General features: G+C 52.2%; 2 protein-coding genes and 1 pseudogene across 7 annotated transcripts in view; 1 reads left to right on the top strand and 2 right to left on the bottom strand.

The window, feature by feature from the left end:
• Window positions 1-1,627: 1,627 nt before the first annotated feature.
• On the bottom strand, window positions 1,628-2,102 carry LOC110335247 (annotated as a pseudogene).
• Window positions 2,103-7,504: 5,402 nt separating this feature from the next.
• Window positions 7,505-12,490, top strand: Lgals2 (galectin 2). The gene is made up of 4 exons (XM_021216903.1): window positions 7,505-7,562; window positions 11,005-11,087; window positions 11,912-12,071; window positions 12,187-12,490. The coding sequence occupies exons 1-4, from the start codon at window positions 7,557-7,559 to the stop codon at window positions 12,328-12,330; spliced, it is 393 nt and encodes a 130-aa protein (XP_021072562.1). The 5' UTR covers window positions 7,505-7,556; the 3' UTR covers window positions 12,331-12,490.
• Cdc42ep1 (CDC42 effector protein 1) overlaps window positions 12,436-19,714 on the bottom strand; it is an 8,240-nt gene continuing 961 nt past the window's right edge. The window contains exons 2-5 of one of the 6 annotated variants that reach the window (XM_029531070.1): window positions 18,287-18,343; window positions 16,999-17,198; window positions 15,377-16,111; window positions 12,436-14,158 (exon numbers count right to left, since the gene is read on the bottom strand). In XM_029531070.1, coding sequence (XP_029386930.1) covers window positions 13,386-14,158; window positions 15,377-15,842 — 1,239 coding nt within the window. In that variant the 5' untranslated portion in view covers window positions 15,843-16,111; window positions 16,999-17,198; window positions 18,287-18,343 and the 3' untranslated portion in view covers window positions 12,436-13,385. Of the gene's footprint in view, window positions 14,159-15,376; window positions 16,112-16,748; window positions 16,814-16,998; window positions 17,852-18,286; window positions 18,344-19,714 lie in introns of those variants that run through there. The other 5 variants (XM_029531073.1, XM_029531069.1, XM_029531071.1 and 2 more) reach the window with 5 other exon arrangements.

Genomic DNA, 19,714 nt, shown 5'->3' with positions numbered 1-19,714 from the left:
TAGTGTCCTGATGGATTCACGGTTTAACAGCATTGCTGGGGAAAGGAAGGGCTGATCCTGCTTTGAGAAAGTGGGTTACTGAAAGTATGGCCTGGGGATTGAGGGTGGGGGAAGAGCTAGTTTGGGCCCCTTCCTGTATTCTGATTTTATTTTCTTCCTGTCTCTAGATGGTAAGAGCCTTCCCCCACCGTATGCCCTGCCTCATGCCATGATGTCTTGCCCAAGTTCAAGGAATCAGGCAACCTTGAGCTGGACCCTCTGAAACCTTGAGCTCAAACCAACATTTTTTCCTTACATTAGTTACTTATCTCGTTGCTGTGATAAAATGCCCTGAAAGGGGGCTGAAAAGATGGCTCAGCATTGACTGCTCTTCCAGAGGTCCTGAGTTCAATTCCCAGCAACCACATGGTTGCTCCCAATCTGTAAATGGGACCTGACACCCTCTTCTGGTGTGTCTGAAGACAGTGATAGTGTACTCATACATAAAACAAATAACTTAAAAAAAAATACACTGAGAAAAAACAACTTGAGGAAGGAAGGAAGGGTATATTTGGGCTACCAGTTCGAGGCTACAGTCCAATATGGTGGGGAAGGCCTGGTGACAAGTGCTCACACGGCTGGTCACATTGCATGTGCAGTCAGGAAGCAGAGACCCAGCTGCCGCTGCTCAGCTCAGTTCTCTTTCCTATGCAGCTCAGAGCCCAAGCCCAGGGGATGGTGCTGGGCAGTTTTAGGGTGAGTCTCCCCCTTTCTGTTAACCTCACTAGTTGTACTGGCTAGTTTTGTGTCAGCTTGACACAGCTGGAGTTATCATAGAGAAAGGAGCTTTAGTTGAGGAAATGCCTACATGAGATCCAGCTGTGGGGCATTTTCTCAATTAGTGATCAAGGGGGAAAGGCCCCTTGTGGGTGGGACCATCCCTGGGCTGGTAGTCTTGGGTTCTATAAGAGAGCAAGCTGAGCAAGCCAGGGGAAGCAAGCCAGTAAAGAACATCCCTCCATGGCCTCTGCATCAGCTCCTGACCTGCTTGAGTTCCCGTCCTGACATCCTTTGGTGACGAACAGCAATATGGAAAATGTAAGCTGAATAAACCCTTTCCTCCCCAACTTGCTTCTTGGTCATGATGTTTGTGCAGGAATAGAAACCCTAAGACACTAGTCAACATAGTTCCTCACAGGTGTGCCTCGCTTGTCTCCTGGATGATTCTAGAACAGTGGCTCGTAGCCTTCCTGATGCTGCTACCCTTTGATACAGATTCCCACATTCCCCAAGCCATAAACTTATTTCATTGCCACTTTATAACTGTACTATGCTCCTGTGATGAATCATAATGTGAATATCTGATATGCAGGGAATCTGATATGGGACCCTTAAGGGGGGTCGAGACCCATAGGTTGAGAACCACCATTCTAGACGCTGTCAAGCCGACAGTCTTAACCATCACATCCCATTAAGCTGTTCTTTTTTTTTTTTTTTTAGCACAAACACGTTTATTTACTAACCAAAGGAATGATCCTGGGTAAACCAAGTTTGACATGGAGTTCCCTGTAAAGTGTTTAAGAGAACTCAGCAGTCATGAAAAATAAAACCAAAGAAGTGAAGCCATCTGTTGTTTATGACTGCTCATTGAATTGAGCATATTCACTCTGGCAGCTAACTCCTGTCCAGGATGACGATGGAGCCCTCATTGCACCTTCTCATAGACCCGAGTGCAGGTGGCGTTGTTCATGACACACTCCACAATCATCTTCCCATCCTTCGGTTTTCTTGTTATTGTGCTCTCCTTCCCGTCCCATTGCTGGTGCTGGACCAGGGCACCGTCTGTGAAGGTGCAGACCGTCTCAGTTTTTCTTCCATCAGCCGTAGTTTCATCAAACTTCTGTCCCAGGGTACAAGAGAACACAGTCGTCTTCACCGTGCTCTCGGTTTTGACGGTGATGTTGTCGCCATCATAAGTAATGATACAGTCTGGCTTGGCCATGGCAGCCATCTTCCTAAGAGCCAGTCCTACTCCTAGCTCTTTCATGTACTCCTCAAAGCCGTGGCTTTCCATCAGGCGCCACTTCCCTTCGAGATCCTTAAGGCTGGCCATGGCGGGCGGGAGGGAGGGAGAGCACAAAAACAGCAGAGACGCGGTGGCGAGGGGGCTGTCCATTAAGCTGTTCTTGAAGGTATTTTGGACCCAGCAAGCCCAAAAGTAACTAATATATTCTTATAATTAAAGTTTAACTGGGCATTGTGGTGCAGACCTTTAATCCCAACACTCAGGAGGGAGAGGCAGGTGGATCTCTGTGAGTTCTAGGCCAGCCTGGTCTACAAAGGAAGTCACAGGACAGTCAAGACTACACAAAGAAACTCTGTCTCAGGAAAACAACACACAAACAAATGATACATAGTCTTTCTGTGTATCTCATGTTGGTCCTGGAGGCTGGCCAAGAACTCAGAGTGAACCTTCAGCCTCAGCCTCCAGAGTGTTAAGGTTTCAGCGGTGAAGCCACCACAGTCCCTCCAGGTGCTTTGAGCTCCATCGCACAGATGAAGAAACTAAGAATCTACATGTCCTGCCCCAGTCATTGCAGACGACAGAGCTGGGGCTTGACATTTGCTCTCCCGATGCCCGAAGCTTCCGGTTCCCCACCCACACCAGCTTCCTCTGTCCCTCTGTCCTGTCCCTCTAAAAGAAGATGTTGCTCTAGAGTGGACTGGGAGGGTGCAGGCTGGTATCATGAAGGTGTGGCTCTGTTTGTTTTTTAGGAGGAGAGGAAAGGAGAAGAGAGAGGCAGCAAATCTCTGGTGTCTCAGGACCAAAGTCCCCCAACAGCCGGTGGCCTGTGGGCAAGAGGAACTGGAAATGGAAGGATCGAGTGCCCCATTAGGCTCAGCAGGCAGGGTGCCCTGGACCTCTAACCCCAAAAGGGTTCAGATGATTTAATTAACAATTTGAATGTATGTGTGTGGCTGACTGCATATATGCCTATGAACTACATGTGTGCCTGGTGCCTGCTGAAACCAGAAAAGGGCCTTGGATCCCCTGGAAGTGCAGTGACAGATGGTTGTGAGGGTCCACGTGGACAGAGGGAGCTGAGCCTGGGTCCCCATGGCCAGATCTTGAGAGCAGCTCAGCTAGAGCCACCTCAGATGTACGCAGACCTGATTTTGTTCTGTCTCACCCACCAGCCACCGTGCCCCAGGCTAGGAGAAGTACCTCCACAGACAGGCGTATAAGGGTTCACTCGCCCAGGGGCTCAGGAGCCGGAGGCAGGAGGATCAAGAGCTCCAGGCCAGCCTAGGCCACATAGCGAGACCCCCATTTCAAAAACTCAAGACCAGGAGCTGGGGGGGGGGATGGCTCAGCTGATGGAACATTTACTGTACAAGCATGAAGGCAAGAGTTTGGCTCCTGGAACCCACAAAAAGTTAGTGGGATCCTGGAACCCACGGAAGGTCCAGTGAGCTGGTGGCCTGCCTATGGGCCCAACCTGCCTCAACAAATAAGGTAGAGGGCGATCCAGGAAGATGTCCAAGTTCAAGGCTTGAGCCTCTGCACATACACACACCCACTACACTACATATATGTGTGCCCACACACATGCAAACATGCATGTGCATTGACACTGACACCGCCACACCTGCTTGTGGAAAAATAAACCCACAGCACCTCTCGAACTCAAACCCACTCAGTACACAGCTCTGTGAGACTAAGCCCGGGGACAGGGTTCTTCTCCCCCTGAGCAGAGCTTCTCTCCCCAGAGAGAGAGTATTTATCTAGTTCTGGGGAATGTAGAGACTTAAGAGAAAAGATTTCTCGCCAGGTGTTGTGGTGGCATGCCTTTAATTTTAGAATTGGGGGTGGGGAGAGGGGGCAGAGACAAGCAGATCTCTGAGTTTGAGGTCAGCCTAGACTACATATGGAGTTCCAGGAAAGTCAGAGCTATGTAAAGACACCATGTCTCAAAAAAAAATTATATTTCTCACAGTTTCTGTAAGAATCCTAGAAGGGGCTGACAAGCCTGTCATGCCTCTGGCTCAGGTCTCTTACCAGGCTGCATTGAGCTGGCCGTTCCCGGCCAAAGTGGGGTCAGACCCAAGGGCAAGAGCCCCCGTGTGGCTTGTGGCTGTGCGGATGGAGACTTAAGTTCTTTGGCCCACAAGCCTTTTCATCAGGATCCTTACGACAGGGCCATGCTGCTTGTACCAGAATAAGGATGGGAAGAATGGTCCTCTGGTAATATTGCTGTCTTAATCCATTTTTTGCTACTATATCAGAATATCTCATATCAAGCAGAGTATTAACAAGAGATGTTTACTCTCTGTGTCCCGGAGGCTAGGGAGTCCGTGAGGATGCCACCGTGCCACCGCACCAGGCTAGGGTCCTTGTGCTGTGTCATAGCTGAGAACAAGAGGACATATGGCAGGCAGAGAGGAAGTTGGGCCCAGCCCATGCTTTTATTAGGAGCCCATTCTGGCATTGATCTATAAGGTGATTAGGTGGCCTAATTGTCTCTTCAAGGTCGAGCCTCATAATTTGACCCAATGGCATTTATTTTTCTGACATTAAGTCTTCCGTAGCCCAGGCTGGCCTTCATCTACCATGTTGCCAAAGATGACTTTGAACTCTTGATCCTCTCAAGCCTAGACTAACAGGCCTGCACCACTGTGCTCAGCTGAAGACAATGAGTTCACCTCGAGCTTTGGGGCAAACGTTCAGACCCCAGCACTGGCCTTGGCTGTGACAGCCCATCACTGCTGAATAATAACTCTTTCAGTTAGAAGCGAATCACAGGTCCAGTGATGAGAGCGGAGTTGATCTCACAAAAGTGTGCACGTAGGGGCTGGAGCCCTCTGGGGGAGATGGCTCAGTGTGTAAGAGCACTTGCTCTGAGAACATGAGGATCGGAGTTCAAATCCCCCGCACCCACAAGACTGTGCATGCCTCCTCTGACCACTGGAGGGTGGAGACAGGGGCATGCTTCGAGCTTGCTGGCCATCCAGCTTGGCCAAAAGGAAGAGCTTGTGGCTCGGTGAGATCTGATTCAAGGCATAAGGCAGGGCAGTGGAGGAAGCACTCGAGGTGTTCCTCTGGCTTGCATGCATGCATGTACCACACACACATCCACACACACACATACACACATGAACACAATTGATATAAAATACACATGCAACCTTGGCTTGGTTACACACTTGTAATCCCAGCACCTGGAAGCCTGAGGCAGGAGGATAAGCTTAGGCCAGCCTGAGGTAACTAGTGAATTCTAGGCCAACGCCATGTATCCCAGCAACCACATGGTGGCTCAAACCATCCTTAACGAGATCTGACTCCCTCTTCTGGAGTGTCTGAAGTCAACTACAGTGTACTTACATATAATAAATAAATAAAATCTTTTTTAAAAAATTAAAAAAAAAAAAGCAAGCAAACCGTAAAATGTAGCCAGAAAGACAGACTTATGGATTGTCATGTCCCTCTAGCTGTGAAGGTTTTCTTCAGAGACATGAGACATGAGACATGAGACATGAGATTTCTGTTCTTTTTCTGTCCACTTCCCACAGCTTCTGGGGCGTGTGGGAGTTAATGCCATCATCAGCGGCACACCAGGTCCACTTTCTGTCGCCCTTTCTTATCTCCTTTGTCTCCCAGGAGGAAGGCTGAGAAGCAATTCATTTCCTCGTGGGTAAAATAAGGAAATCAACCATTCCCCTCTTCATCTGGCACTGAAGCTGGCGTCTGATGGGAGCACTGGGGAGTGAGCCACCCACCGGCTCCTGGCACCACATGGGACTCGGCAGGGCTGGTCTCCCAGTGCCCTGCCCAACGCAGTTACTGCCAACTCGGATGGAAGCCTCCGTGGCTTGCCAGTCCAGAGCTCTGGCAAAGTTCTGTTTCTGGGAATGTGCACTGGGGAGGTTGTTGGGGGGTGCCGAGGGAGTAGCGGTTTCCTTTTTAGAAGATTTATTTATTTATTTTATGTGTATGAGTACACTGTCGCTGTCTTCAGACACACCAGAAGAAGGCATCAGATCCCATTACAGATGGTTATGAGCCACCATGTAGTTGCTGGGTATTGAATTTGGAACTTCTGGAAGAGCAGTCAGTGCTCTTAACTGCCGAGCCGTCTCTCCAGCCTGGGAGTAGCGTTTTTAATGGGGTAGATTAGGATGAATTAGTGCTCAGAGGACATGGGTTCCATAAACTAAGCCTGGGAGAGTTGGAGTATTTCACAGCCAGCGACATCTGATTCTGAAGTGCAGATCGGTGAGACTCAGTGTTCCCAAATGAAGCAGGATAAACAACTGTAGAGACATGTCTGTGGTACAAACCCACTGGAAGGACAGACAGCACAGGTTCCCTCCCAGCAGAGGAACTACGCCAGGTTTCTTCCTATTGACAGTATCTAATTGTGTATATGGAGCCCGACTACCACAAAATTCATAGACATAAAGGGCGAAGCACAGAAACCCCCAGCGTCCCGAGCCCTTGGGTTCCCTTCTGCATGTTTGGTCTGTGTCCCAGCAGAACCCAACTGTTTTGTGTGTGGTGCCAGAGATGGAAGCCACAGGGTGTGCATCCTGAGGATACACCACACCATTGAACCATCCAGCCCTCACAGAATAGTCGACTTTTGGCATCTTCCTTCCATCCGTTTTTAAGCACTTCAATTATACTTATTTGTGCATGCATGTGTGCCATGATCCATGTGTGGAGGTCAGAGGGGACACTTTGCAAGAGTTGGTTCTTTCCTTCCATCGTGTGAGCTCCGGGAATCAAACCCCGGGTGGTAAGGCTTGGCAGCAAGCACCTTTATCCACTGAGCCATCTTACTGGCCCTAGATGTTTCTTTGAATCTACCATGTATCACTTTTGAAGCAAAATGTGTGCTGCCTGTAATCCCAGCACTTGGGGCAGAAGTGTGAGAATAGAGAGTCCAAGGCTAACCTGGGCTAAATGGTCAGACTCTGTTTAACAAGAAGAAGAAGAAGAAGAAGAAGAAGAAGAAGAAGAAGAAGAAGAAGAAGAAGAAGAAGAAGAAGAAGAAGAAGAAGAAGAAGAAGAAAAGAAACAAATTATATGTATAATCAGAAAAAGAATGGATGAGAGAAGGGGAAAAAAGTCTTTGAATGACTCATGACACACTGAAAATTAGAAGCTTGGACATCTTTTAACAGAGCCAGCCTGTCTTTTTGTGGTTGTAGGAGCTGGGCTCAGCAAAGAGGTTGGATGGCCTGCTAAGAACGGGGTGTTTGTGGTTTGTGTGGGGGTGGCACTAGGGCCTCCTCCCTTGGGCTTTGTGGAGTACTGACCTCGGAGGCTGGTAGGAATTGCCAGAAGGGGGGCCAGAGGGATGCTCACGATGGGAGGCAGAGTGAGTGAGGAGTCATCTTCCTGTTTGCTGAGTGCCTGCATATACAGGCCAGGAGATAAAGGTCCAAAGTCCTTATTTATGGCCGTGGGGTAGTTAATGTGTAATACTCTGGGATTATAAGCCTGACCAAGAGGGGATACCTTGAGCACAAACCTCTAGGAGCAACTGGGAGAGCTGTGGCCAGGAGCTGTCACCATGTCGGTGAGGATGCTGGCCCTCTGTGCCCACTTCCTTCTGCTCATGTGTCTTTGCTTGAGTGTGTGGGTTGGGGTGTTCTGGGGTCCATTATTGCCACCCTTCTCTTTGTGTCAGTTTCTCCGGGAGAACCAAAAAGAAAGCTGGGTTGCCAGGCTGGTGGCGCACGCCTTTAATCCCAACACTAGGGAGGCAGAGGCAGGTGGATCTCTGTGAGTTCAAGGCCAGCCTGGTCTACAGAGAGTGAACTCCAGGACAGCCAGAGCTATGTAGAGAGACCCTGTCTCCAAAACTAAAGCTGGTGGATAATCTCTCAACCCCTTAGCGTTGAAGCTGTCTGTCTCTCTGTCACCACCAGGTTCAGGGTCAGGACTTGCCTCTCCTTCTTTGAGGACAGCAACAGTTATATTAATTATGACTGCTGACCTCCACTGAGTGTCATAAAGATGAGAGTTGCAGGGCAGGGGCTGGGGGAAGGGTCCAGACCAATGATAAAGCACATGTGGTGATTTAGCCAGTGCAAGGCCCCGGGTTGGAGCGCCAGTACCAGAAAATAACACGCTCCCAAAGGAATTGCATGGAACAAACTCAGTGGGTAAAGTGCTTGTCCACCATGCATGTAGCCCAGAGTTTGATCTCCAGCACTGCATAAACTGGATGTGATGGCACAACTGGCAAGTCCAGTATTCAAGGGCCAGAGGCAGGGGGATCTTTGAGTTTGAGGCCAGCCTGGTGTACATAGTGAGTTCCAGCTACATACTGAGATCCTGGAGAGAGGAGGGGAAGACAGAGAGGGAGAGGGAGAGGGAGAGGGAGAGGGAGAGGGAGAGGGGGAGGGAGAGGGAGGGAGAGAAGGATGGAGGGAGGGAAACTGAGGCTCAAGATGAAACCATAGGTGGCTACTATCTCCATATTGCAAGGGTATCGCACACTCTCGAGAGCCTGTGTTCCAGTCTGGCTCCTCTGAAGCTTCTGGTGTGACTCTGGACAAGTTGATGTCCCTCTCTCAGGGAACTGGTCTCCCTGATGTGTATGGGATGGGACCACACAGCACTCTCTGGGGATTAGATGATAGGTTTATTCCTTAGGGCTGTTGGAACAAACCACTTCTAAATAGGGGCTCCCCACCATAGCGATTTTCTCATGGTCCTGGCCAAGTATGGAATCCAGTGTGGGCAGGGCCTGGCACTCCCTGAAGGCTCTAGAGAGGCAGCTTATTTATCCACTCCAGTCTCCTGAGGGTGCCTGGCACCCATAGGTACCTTCTCTGGAAGCTTTGTAACTCCAGGTTTTGCCCCCTCTGAATATAGCCTTCCTTTTGGGGAGGTGTTTTTGTGTTCTGTGCCCTCTTTTTAAAAATTATATGTGTGTGTGTGTGTGTGTGCGTGTGCGTGTGTGTGTATGTGTGTGTTTTACCTGTACACACAGGCGTGTGTGTATGTGTGTGTTTTACCTGTACACACAGGCGTGTGTGTATGTGTGTGTTTTACCTGTACACACAGGCGTGTGTGTATGTGTGTGTGTGCATGTGCATGTGTGTGTGCGTGTGTATGTGTGTGTGCGTGCGTGTATGTGTGTGTGTGCGCGTGTGTGTGTGTATGTGTGTGTGCGTGTGTGTGCGTGTGTGTGTGCGTGTGTGTGTATGTGTGTGTTTTACCTGTACACACAGGTGTGTGTGCGTATGTGTGTGTGTGCGCGTGTGTGCGTGTGTGTGCGTGTGTGTGCGTGTGTGCGTGTGTGTGTGCGTATGTGTGTGTATGTGTATGTGTGTGTGTGTGTATGTGTGTGTGTGTTTTACCTGTACACACAGGCGTGTGTGTGGATATGTGTGTGTTTGTTTGGTGGATGTCATTACCCAAGCCAGTGTAGGCAGTGTGCAGGATGCCCATATGACTGGGTGTCATTGCAGAAAGGCAGAGTGGTACCCTAGCCTCTGCCTCCCAGGAAGCTCTTTTGTGGCCCAGACACACCCTTGGCCTTCTCTGCTTTGGCCACCTCAACTCTTTTGCTTTTTTTTCTTTCTTCTTCCAGATAATCACTTCATAGCACTAGTGGGGAACCCAGGCCCAATGGGGTGAGGCTAGCCCCAAGTCACGTGGCCAGCTATCGGTAGAGCTGGGATTTGTTCCGACTCACCCTTTCCAGACCCACCACCTACGAACTGCCCACGTCCCACCTGCCTTTGCCTTCCATTTCTCTGGTCTTAGGCTTTCTTGAGACAGGACAAGGCTCAGGGTCCGCACATGCTCTCAAGTCCCAGCACCCCTATTTATACAAACGCACCCCCAACCCTGGCCTTCCTTGTACCCTAGCTCTGTGGTAGCCTCTACCCTCGGTCTCAAGGCTCCAGTTCTCCTGTCCAGCCAGGAAGTCAGAGATGAAAAGATGAGGCGTCCCGTTGCTTATTCCATCCATCCCAGGAAGCCAGGGTAGGGTGGATGGCATGGTTTCCTGGGGACTGGCATGTGCCCGCACAGTGAGAATGTATGTCACCTCCCAGACTGAATGTTTCCTTTATTTTATTTTATTTTATTTTATTTTATTTATTGTCTAGACAGGTTTTTTTCTTTTTCTTTTTTCCTGTGTAACAGCTCTGGCTGCCCTAGAACTTCTTCTGTAGACCAGGCTGACCTCAAACTCACAGAGATCTGTAGCTATCGTTAGATAGATATCATTAATTTTAAGCCTGGAGCTTAAAATTAGCCAAATAGGCTAAACTCCCTGGCCAGGGAGTCCCAGGGATACTTGTGACTCTACCCCCCATACTTTTTTTTTTTTTTTTGAGACAGGGTTTCTCTGTATAGCCCTGGCTGTCCTGGAACTCACTTTGTAGACCAGGCTGGCCTCGAACTCAGAAATCCGCCTGCCTCTGCCTCCCGAGTGCTGGGATTAAAGGCCTGCGCCACCACNCTGGGCTCTATCCCCCCTACTTAGACTGCAAGCATGTGTCACGGCATTGCATTGCATTGTTGTTAGTTAGTTTGTTGAGACAGNGTTTCACTATGTAGCTCTGACTGGCCTGGAACTTGCTAAGGTAGTTGAGGCTGACCTCAAGCTCACAGAATTCTACCTGCTTCTACCTCCCAAGTGCTGGGATTAAAGGCAGGTGCCACCACACCTGGCCCGACCTGGTCATTTTTTGCATCATGTTGATGGTTTGGGTCTGCCCAGGGCAGTGTGTTACTTGAACAACGGGAAACTACAACATCGGCAGAGGTCGGGCTGTTCATTCTGTGAACCTCTGGTCCTAGCCAGTCTTTTTTGGGTTGTGGGGTGGAGGAGAGCCAGCAGAGGGTAAGAGGGCTCTGGGAAGCCGGAGTCAGAATCCTGTGGTCTCCGTGAGGGCAGAGAGAATGGAGTCATCTGGGCTGGTGAGGTGGTGGCAGGCCGATGGGTCCCTCTATGGTTCCCTGTGGGGCTCTCCAACAAACGTGTTCTGTTGCTCTAGGAGAAATTTGAGATCACAGACCTGAACATGAAACCAGGGATGTCCCTGAAGATTAAAGGCAAGATCCACAACGATGTTGACTGGTGCGTAAGGTGTGGGATGGCTGAGGACTGGGACCCTCAAGGACTCAGGAAGGAACGACTCTTCTTTTGTCTGCTCCTTACCACACACACACACACCCGGGGGGCTCCTGCTAGGAGCAGCCTTTGCATCTAAGCTTTGGCTTAGGAACCTTCAGAATGTCAGAACCGAAACTGTTCTCTCTGTTTCCTTGTCTCAACTGCCACCAAAGGGGCTGATGGAGAGTGATGGCGCTCTGCCTGGCCTGGCAGGTCTGGAGCCTGTGACGCTAACCAGAGGCAGCCACTAGGGGGCAGCAAAGGCCTCATTTGTTTCCTCTATCCGAGCACGAGCCACGCCCGCACCCCACCCCTGCTGTTCAGTACCAGGCTGATACAGTACAGCAGCATCTGCAGAGCCAAACCTCTTGCCTTTGCTGGTTAGGAAGGCAGCAGGCAGGCACACAGAGTAAGAAATAGGAGGAACAGTCCTATTTCCCCACCCAGGTCCCTCATTTGGAGATCCTTGGTTTGAGAGCCCCACTCCCCATGATGGAATCCCACACCCAGAACGTCCTACTTACAAGGGCTCTGAATGTCCCACCCAGGCTCCTCTAGTGATCCTGTTGAGCCATCTACCCCTGCCCATACCCCTGTGGTGACAGTCCTTCAACGGTCTCCCCCGGGACAGACAACGCCTGAAGTGACTTCTGTCCACAGCCTTGGAGCCTATTCCAAACAGAACAGTCACCAGATGCAAAGCCTGACACAGATCTCAATGACAGCATCATCCCTGACTCTTCTAGCCTGTGGTCAATCTAAGCCCTTCTCCCTGTCACTCCCTACAGCTTCCTCATTAACCTGGGCCAGGGGAAAGAAACCCTCAACCTGCATTTTAACCCTCGCTTCAACGAATCCACCATTGTCTGTAACACCAGTGACGGTGGCCGCTGGGGACAAGAGCAACGAGAAAATCACATGTGCTTCAGTCCAGGGTCAGAGGTCAAGGTGAGGTCAAGGGAGAGCCCAACCATGGGACCTCCAGCCCCAACCTGGGGAGCGCCACCCAGGCACCTTTCAGGGCCTTTCCCAGGCTCTCCGGATAAACGTCTTCTCCCTGCAGATCACCATCGCCTTCCAAGATAAAGACTTCAAGGTGACGTTGCCTGACGGACACCAGATGACCTTCCCCAACAGGCTGGGCCACAACCAACTGCACTACTTTAGCATGGGCGGGCTCCAGATCTCCTCCTTCAAACTTGAGTGAGCGGCTCCTGGGAAGACCTTAGCCCCCACCACCACCACCCCAGAACCAGCTTCAGCCAGCCCTCCAGCAAACCCCCACCAGAACCGCAGCCTTTAGGTTCTGTGCTTTCCCCAAGGTCAAAGTCAAATAAAAGAATCCACATTTATTATTTCCACAGCAAGAACTGTTAGCATTTTCCACGCATGTTAATGCTCCCCCCCTTGGTTTTGGTACGGGGGAGGGGGGACTGAGGCACTGAGTATAGTACTGCTGAGAAGAGAGGATGGGAGGTGCTCCGGAGTCACCCTCTGCATGGGGACCTGTCTCCCTCCCAGTGATCTGAGCACCTGCCAAGCGGCCCCATGGGATTATGGGGGCAGATACTGGTTGCTGGCACCTGGGGCCAGGGTGTTCCAGGAACTGCAGATAAGGGTCCCACCTGGGCTTCTTATCGTTGAACATTCCAGGCTGGTTACTCATTAGCTCGTCTGCCCCCTCCTTCTATCTGGACGGAGGGGGGGGTACCCGAAGGGGGTCCTCCACTTTCCAAACTCTCAGGAGAAAGCACACGTCAGCAGGGGCCGGGCCTGCCTCCTTGGGCAGACAGACCTTAACAGAGAAGCTTTAACAATCAGGTGTGGGAGGCAAGATCTGGGGTGCACAGAAGATTCGCTCCTGTGTCACGCCTGACCTTTCTCTGGGGAGTGGGGAGGAGCCTGGAACCGGGCTACTGAGAACACAGTGGTGGCCCTTCTGCAGCAGCTCTCAATGAGTAGGGGCAGCCAGTCCCACTCACAGACAATGGCCCTGTGTGGTCCTTGCCCCACCCACACTCCACTAGGGACGTGTCCTGGGGCACAAAGGCCATACTGTCAGGCCACAGGGGGTGGCATAGGTTACAACTGAAGGGCTAGTGGGCCTAGGGGCAGTGCAGAGAACTGGGTCACAGGTCAGCGGGGACCCATGCCTGCCTTGCATAGACCAGGAAGGATCTTCTTGTTGTAAGCCAAATGAACTCAGCCCTTCTGTTCTGTGAGCCCCGAGGCTGACAGGACAGGGAGCCCACGGCCAGTCCTTCACACCTTGACCTCGTCATCTTCCTCAGCATCAGCAAATTCAAAGGCATTGACCTGCACCGAGCTGGGCACAGGAGCCCTGCTGCTGGCTGGAGGCGCGCTCCAGTCTTCATTCAGACTCTCCCAGGAGCCATGAACTTGGGGTAACACTCCTGCCAGCTCCCGCCGAGCATCCATCTCAGTGTAGTGGCGGCTGGCCCTGTTGGCCCCCCAGCTGGCTCGACTGGCCCCCCAGCTGGCTCCACGCCTGTCAAAGGCCATGTTGGAGGGTACCTGGGGACCCTCTCCCACAGGACTGGGCTTTACCTCAGCCGCAGGGCCCAACACAGAAGTTACCCCATTGGGGAAATGTCCACGGGATGGGGAGCTTGCCGCCACGGGGGCTGGAAGGCTTGTCACAGCAGGAGCTGGAAGGCTTGTCACAGCATCTAGAGTGGTTATCACATGGGCCGGGGGTTTTGCAATAGGGGCAGGGTTTGCTGCAGGAGCAGGGGGCGTGGCAGTAGGGACTGGGGTCTCAGTGGCTGTAGCTTCTGAAAGGCTCATGACCCCTAGCAGCTCACTGAGGAGTGAGGGTCCAAGGTCAAGGTCAAAACGGAAGGACAAGAGAGAGTCAGAGCGTCGGAGCTCAGGGTTAGGGTTAGGCTCAGAGGGGAAAGAACTTTGCTCTCGCTCTGGAGAATGGTCCGGGTCACGGTCACGGTCACGGTCACGGTTGCTGTGCTTTTCCACGCGTGGCAGGCGTGAGATGGTGCAGAAGCCAGACTCCAGGCCTAGCAGAGAAATGGGGAGAAGGTCAGGGGTGGGGTCCCTAGCCTGTTCTTGGAGACAAAGAGTCAGGACAACCCTCTGTAAACTGTATACACACACACACACACACACACACACACACACACACACACGCACACACACCGCTGGCCTCCATGTTGCCTGCTTTTCTAACGTAAGGACCCCACAGCCTTCTATGCTCTCTCTGTGAAACTAACCCTCACACCCAGTCCCTGGTGTGGATTGGGTCATGGTTCCCGGTTCTGATGCTGACTGATTGATGGCTACAGGTAAACTCATAGCACCTGAGGTGATCTGTGGATACAGGAAAGAGCCAGAAGCCAGGGCCAGAACAGAGAACCCACAGGCTCGCAGGACAGGCACATGTCTTCCAAAAGTTTGCCAGCCCAACTCTCCCTTCCAGAACTCCCAGGCTTGACAGGTGATGGAGCTCCTTGTGCCTAAAGTGGCAGCAAGACTGTAATGCAGTACACGGCCACAAGGCGGCAGCAGTTACCCACGGTCCCCTGGTGTGTTGTCCTGCCAAGACCCCGGTGGCATTCACACCTGGGTCAACTTGCCAAGTTACAAGAGCCTTTGTTCAAATAACAGCTTCTGCCCTGGGTACCTGCTGCAGAGCAGCCCAGTGTGCGTGTAGTTTCTATCTTCGTTTTGTTTTGCGTTTTGAGACAGGGTCTCAGAATGTAGTAGTCCAGGCTATTCTGGAACTCACTCTGCAGATCAGACTGGCCTCACGACTTCACTGAATCTTAGCAAGGAGACTAAGGGACCTTTATAGGTGAAGGTTGAAGCTCGGGAGTCTATGTGCTTACTGCAGCCATAGGAACAAGGACTAGAAACCAAAGTGGGCTCAGAGCCTCGCCGTGATACCCTCTGACACTGGGGTAGCTTAATGGTTAGAAGCCAGGTCTGGCCACAGAGCCCAGAGATGGGGGAAAAGGCTTGTGTGAGCCACAGAGAGAGTTAGAGAAATGTGAGCTGCGAACATCATTTCTACCTCAGCCTCTGTGTTATAAGCCCTAAGCAGGCTGAGACAGCCCACCTCCCTAAGCCCAGCCCCCTCATCCACAGCCTAGACTGGGGGTCCGACTTCCACTGGGAGATTAAACAGCTGTGGGGGAAGACTGATAAGGAGGCTTGACAGAATCTCTCTGAGCTTGAATCTCTACCGTAGAAAAGAGACCGTGACCCCGGCTCCTCACCGTAACCAGAGTGGCCATCCGTGGAGCTAGCCGGCGTGCTGTCAAAGCTAAGCTTGCCCACCACCAGGCTGTCATAGGTGGCCTGGTTGAGCTGAGGCAGGGAGATGGCGTTCTTGATGATGGGCGAGATGGGAGGTGGAGCAGGTGACGGCGCAGCCGCCGGGGAAGCCATCCTTCGAGGTGGCACCCCGACTCTGCGCACCTGCTGGAGCTTCCTGGCCAGGAAACTTCGGGGTGAGCGGTGGGTGTTTCCAGAGCGGCCTCCGTGGTTGCTGAGGAAGGACGTATCTCCGAAGACATCCCCACCACGGCCCACGTGCATGGTGTGGCGGAAGTCCCCAAGTGGGGGGCTGATCATGTCTGCTGTCAGGCGTCTCTTTCCATGGGAACTGGACACCCATCCCACAGGAGACAGCTTGCCCAGGCTCATGGTGGGGGCTCCTGTGCCCCCCTGGGGACCGGGCATCAGCTTTGGTTGCTTACAACTGCTAGTCCATGCCACCTTGGGGCCAGGGAAGATGGCAGGCCGGGCTCAGGGATCCTTCTCAGCTCCTTCCTCTCAATGAAGATGGTGGAGCACAAGGTGACCCTTGACTACTAAGGCGCTGTCCCCAGTGCTGAGGCTGGGGGAGTCTGTGCGTTCTCTCCCTGCTCCTGGTCCTAGTGAGGCTGATCAAAGGCGGCAGGAGAAGGGCCTTAAAAGAGGTTGGTCCCTGCCTGCCCTGAAGTGGAGACCTGGAAGGGCAGAAAGACAGCATTGTGGCATGTCTGCCGAAGAGGAAACCCCATCCCAGACAGAACAAACAAGGCTGCCCAACGACACACAGATCCTTGGTTAGAACACACAAAGGAGGATCCGCGGTGCTTGTGTAAAAAGTTCAAAAAAGAGCTGGGGTGGGGGTGGGGGGCAGAGGGTGACCGAATGAGGGGATGCTCACTGAGCACACCTGAGGACCTGAGTTTCACTCCCCAATACCCACGTGGAAGTTGGCCATAGTTGCATGTGCCTGTAATTCCAGTGTTTGAGGGAAAGAGGGACGGAGACAGGAGGATTATAAGTAGTCTAGCTTTAAAAAAAAACAAAAAAAAAAAAAAACAAAAAAAATCAAACCCACAAGTTTCAGGTTCAGTCAGTGACTCTGTCTCCAGGGACTAAGTGGAGTGACAGAACAGGGCGTCCAATGTCCTCCACTGGCTTCTGTATGTGAGCACCTGAACACGTGCACTCCCACACCAGAGTCTGAGAACACGCAGAGTGGACGGCAGCCTCTGAGTGAGTACCACTCAGTAGCCTGGGCACAAAGACTCCATTCTGTTTTGCGTTCACAGCGGGCATCAGCGAAGCAGAAAAAAATGATTGATCGATCTCTACCTAAGGCCCGCTGGGAGGTGCCCACGGCTCTCCTGCACAAGTCCGACGATGTGTGGGTCCTAGACCTGCAGGAGGCGGGCACCAGAGCAGGAATGAGAATCTCTGGTGACTTAGTGCCTGCGGCGGCTTCTCAGTAAGGAAGGTGGGGGGGGGGTGAATTGGGCTCCCAATCCCAGAGACCCTGGACCCCCACGCAACATCGCCTCTGGCGGACAAGGTTCAGTTCTCTGTAGGTTCAAATCTAGTCTACCTGGAGAGGTCAGGAGAAAGGAGGCGCCCTGCCAAGGTCTTGTGAACGGCTGTGTACACAGCTCGCCTCCCAGCCAGCACTGACGTTCCACTGAAGCCTCGGTCTCCGAGGTGCTTCCTGGAAAAGGGATCCTGCGGTCAGAAGTGGCTTTTTCCAGCTGGCTCCTGCATGCTTGAGTTGACTCAAGGCTCTGAGAAGGCCTGCGGGGAAAGGGCTTTATCTGTTTGTCAGGTTGATAGAGGAGCCCGGGTGTTGAGGAACAAGTTTTGGAGGGGTGGGGGGAGTCCCATGGGTGCCAAAGGCTACCCTACCTACCAATGTCCTTCCTGATCCCTTATGGTCCCTCCGTTGTCCTTACCGTCTCAGCTGGTCCCTCAGTGTCCCCCTCTCTCTTTCCCTAGGTGGTTGGAGAACCTTTGGGAATCCTATAGACTGAACTCTGATTTTCTGGGACCCAGTGAGGGCCACACTTGCTCAAGGTCCCATCAAAAAGCTAGTCCCAACTTGAACTCGGAGCCTCTGACTCACTTAAGCCCTCGCCGGCTTTTGGAGCCCAGTCTTGTTTCCCTGAGCACACCGAGGGTGGAGCGACGCCTGGATTTTCCTGCCTCTCTCCCTCCCAGCACTAGCACGTGGACGGCCTAATCACTAGCTGAGATAACCTTCCCGCCAAAGAACTACCCCCTGGCACCTTCTGACAGGGGTAGAGTAGGCTGGGGACTCAGAGTCCTCACCCTGTGACCTTGGGCAAGTCACCTCCACACACCTGCTCAGCTGATAAAGATCTAGACCTGAGTTTCAACTCTGGTTTGGTTTTTTTTTTTCTTTTCTTCTTCTTCTTCTTCTTCTTTTTTTTTTTTTTTAAATTTTCTCAGCTCTAGCTGCCGCCCGCGAGCATAAGAATTCTCAGAGTGAGCCCTTCTATAATGTTATTTGAAATTCAAAATAGGTTAACTAACAAGATAAAACCAAGAGGAGGACTGGACAAAGCACGCTTTGTTGTGGGACTGCATTCTCTTCCGTCCTACCACAGGATCCTCCTCCAACCCTAGCTCCTCCCCCTCCCCCCCATCTGGGGGGGGGGCAACTTCTGAATCATCCCTTTCCCTGGCACCCCCAGCACCGAGAGGTCCCCGTGGAATGTTTGCTGAAGTTATAAAGCACTTTGCTTGGCTGTAGGCCGACCAATGACATGATGTCATCAGATGAGTCTCCGACACCCCCTTGAGGCTGGAAGGCTGGCTCGGGCTACAAAGAAGGCTGACACGGCCAGGGGGAACAGACTCACCCAAGGTCCTGTGACAGGTAAACACCGGCCAGGTTTCCCAGCCCTGTAAAAAGTAGTCTGTGGAGAAAGGAGTTGTGGAGTTGCATAGGGCTCACTCTGCAAAAGAGCACGTGGAAGGCTCCACTGTGCCTACCCTGTGAGCGCAGTAGGTGCCCTCCCCCACCAGATCCTCTCACTTCTGAGTGTCTTCCAGGGAGAGGGGTCCTGTCCCCATCTCACCCCCTGGCCAACCCTGTGATGAAGCCACCTCTAGATAGCATCCTCTACACCCATCTACCGAGGCAGAGCGTCCTGCCTCAACTTCCTCGGCCGGAGAAGGGAGGAGGGGGCAGGAGATGGAGAAACTCGCTTCTCCCATCCTGGAGTGGGACAGGCCTGGGTTCAAATCCAACTTTTCATGAGTAAGGGGCATCTTTCATTTCAGCCACCTACCTACCCCGTGGTGCTAAGCACAGACAGTTGCTGGCCTTCGGGTTAGTCGCCCTGCCTGACCCGGATCTTAAGGTACTGGGACCTTTCTTCTCAAAGGCCCAGGAAATAGCCCCTGGAAAGGTTCCCGTCTCCCATTTTACATGGGGGATGGGGGGAAGAGATCCAGATCACAGAACAAAAAAAACCCTGGCATGAACCCTGGAGCTGACATTTTACCAACACTGGCAGAATGGCCTTGCCCTCTGAGTGAAGGTAGAGTAGCTAAGGGGAAGCTAGCAGGGGAGGAACGGGACCCAGGCTCTGCACTTCGGCATCTGTGACCAGGGTATGAGTGGCCACGGTGAGACTTCAGTACCCCACAGAGTTCTTATATTTACTGTGCAATGGTCTGGGCACGCGGCCAGAGCTCCCTCAGTAGTAATGGCCACAGGGACAAGTTTGGGGGCTTTGGCCGGCTCCACTCACTCAGAGGCCAACGGGGTGGATGTGGAGGCAAGGAAGTGGGGGAAGAGAAGCCACTCGGATGGTGGGGAAGGACGGGGAGCAGAAGCGCTGCTCCATGGAGTACCCAGACACACCCTCGGGCAGGTGTGCAGAGCCCCACCTCCCGGACAGCCTGCTGGGGGCGCGGGAGGGGAGGTGTGGGTACAGTGGCTCTTTGATAGGAACACTGAAACTGCGGGATTTTGTTGCTTCATATTTTCCCCAATTTGTGACATTTGGGATTAGAAGTCCTCCAGGGGCATCCCCTCAAAGTCCAGCACTTTGGGGTGGAAAACAGGGAAACTAAAACAAACTGTCCAGAGTCACCGTCCCAGATCAGACTTCTCTTGACTTCAGGCTTCTCTGAACTTCACTGAGCTGGTAGGATAGGAGGGAGTGACTGGAAAGTGGGAGGAGGTGTGTGTGTGTGTGTGTGTGTGTGTGTGTGTGTGCTGTTGTTGTTGTTGACAAGGTCTTGATATATATATATATATATATATATATATATATATA

Source organism: Mus pahari, chromosome 17 (assembly GCF_900095145.1).
Source record: "Mus pahari chromosome 17, PAHARI_EIJ_v1.1, whole genome shotgun sequence".
Lineage (NCBI taxonomy): Eukaryota > Metazoa > Chordata > Mammalia > Rodentia > Muridae > Mus > Mus pahari.
The sequence above is the reverse complement of the archived record's forward strand: the minus strand, read 5'-3'. Positions and strand labels throughout refer to the sequence as shown.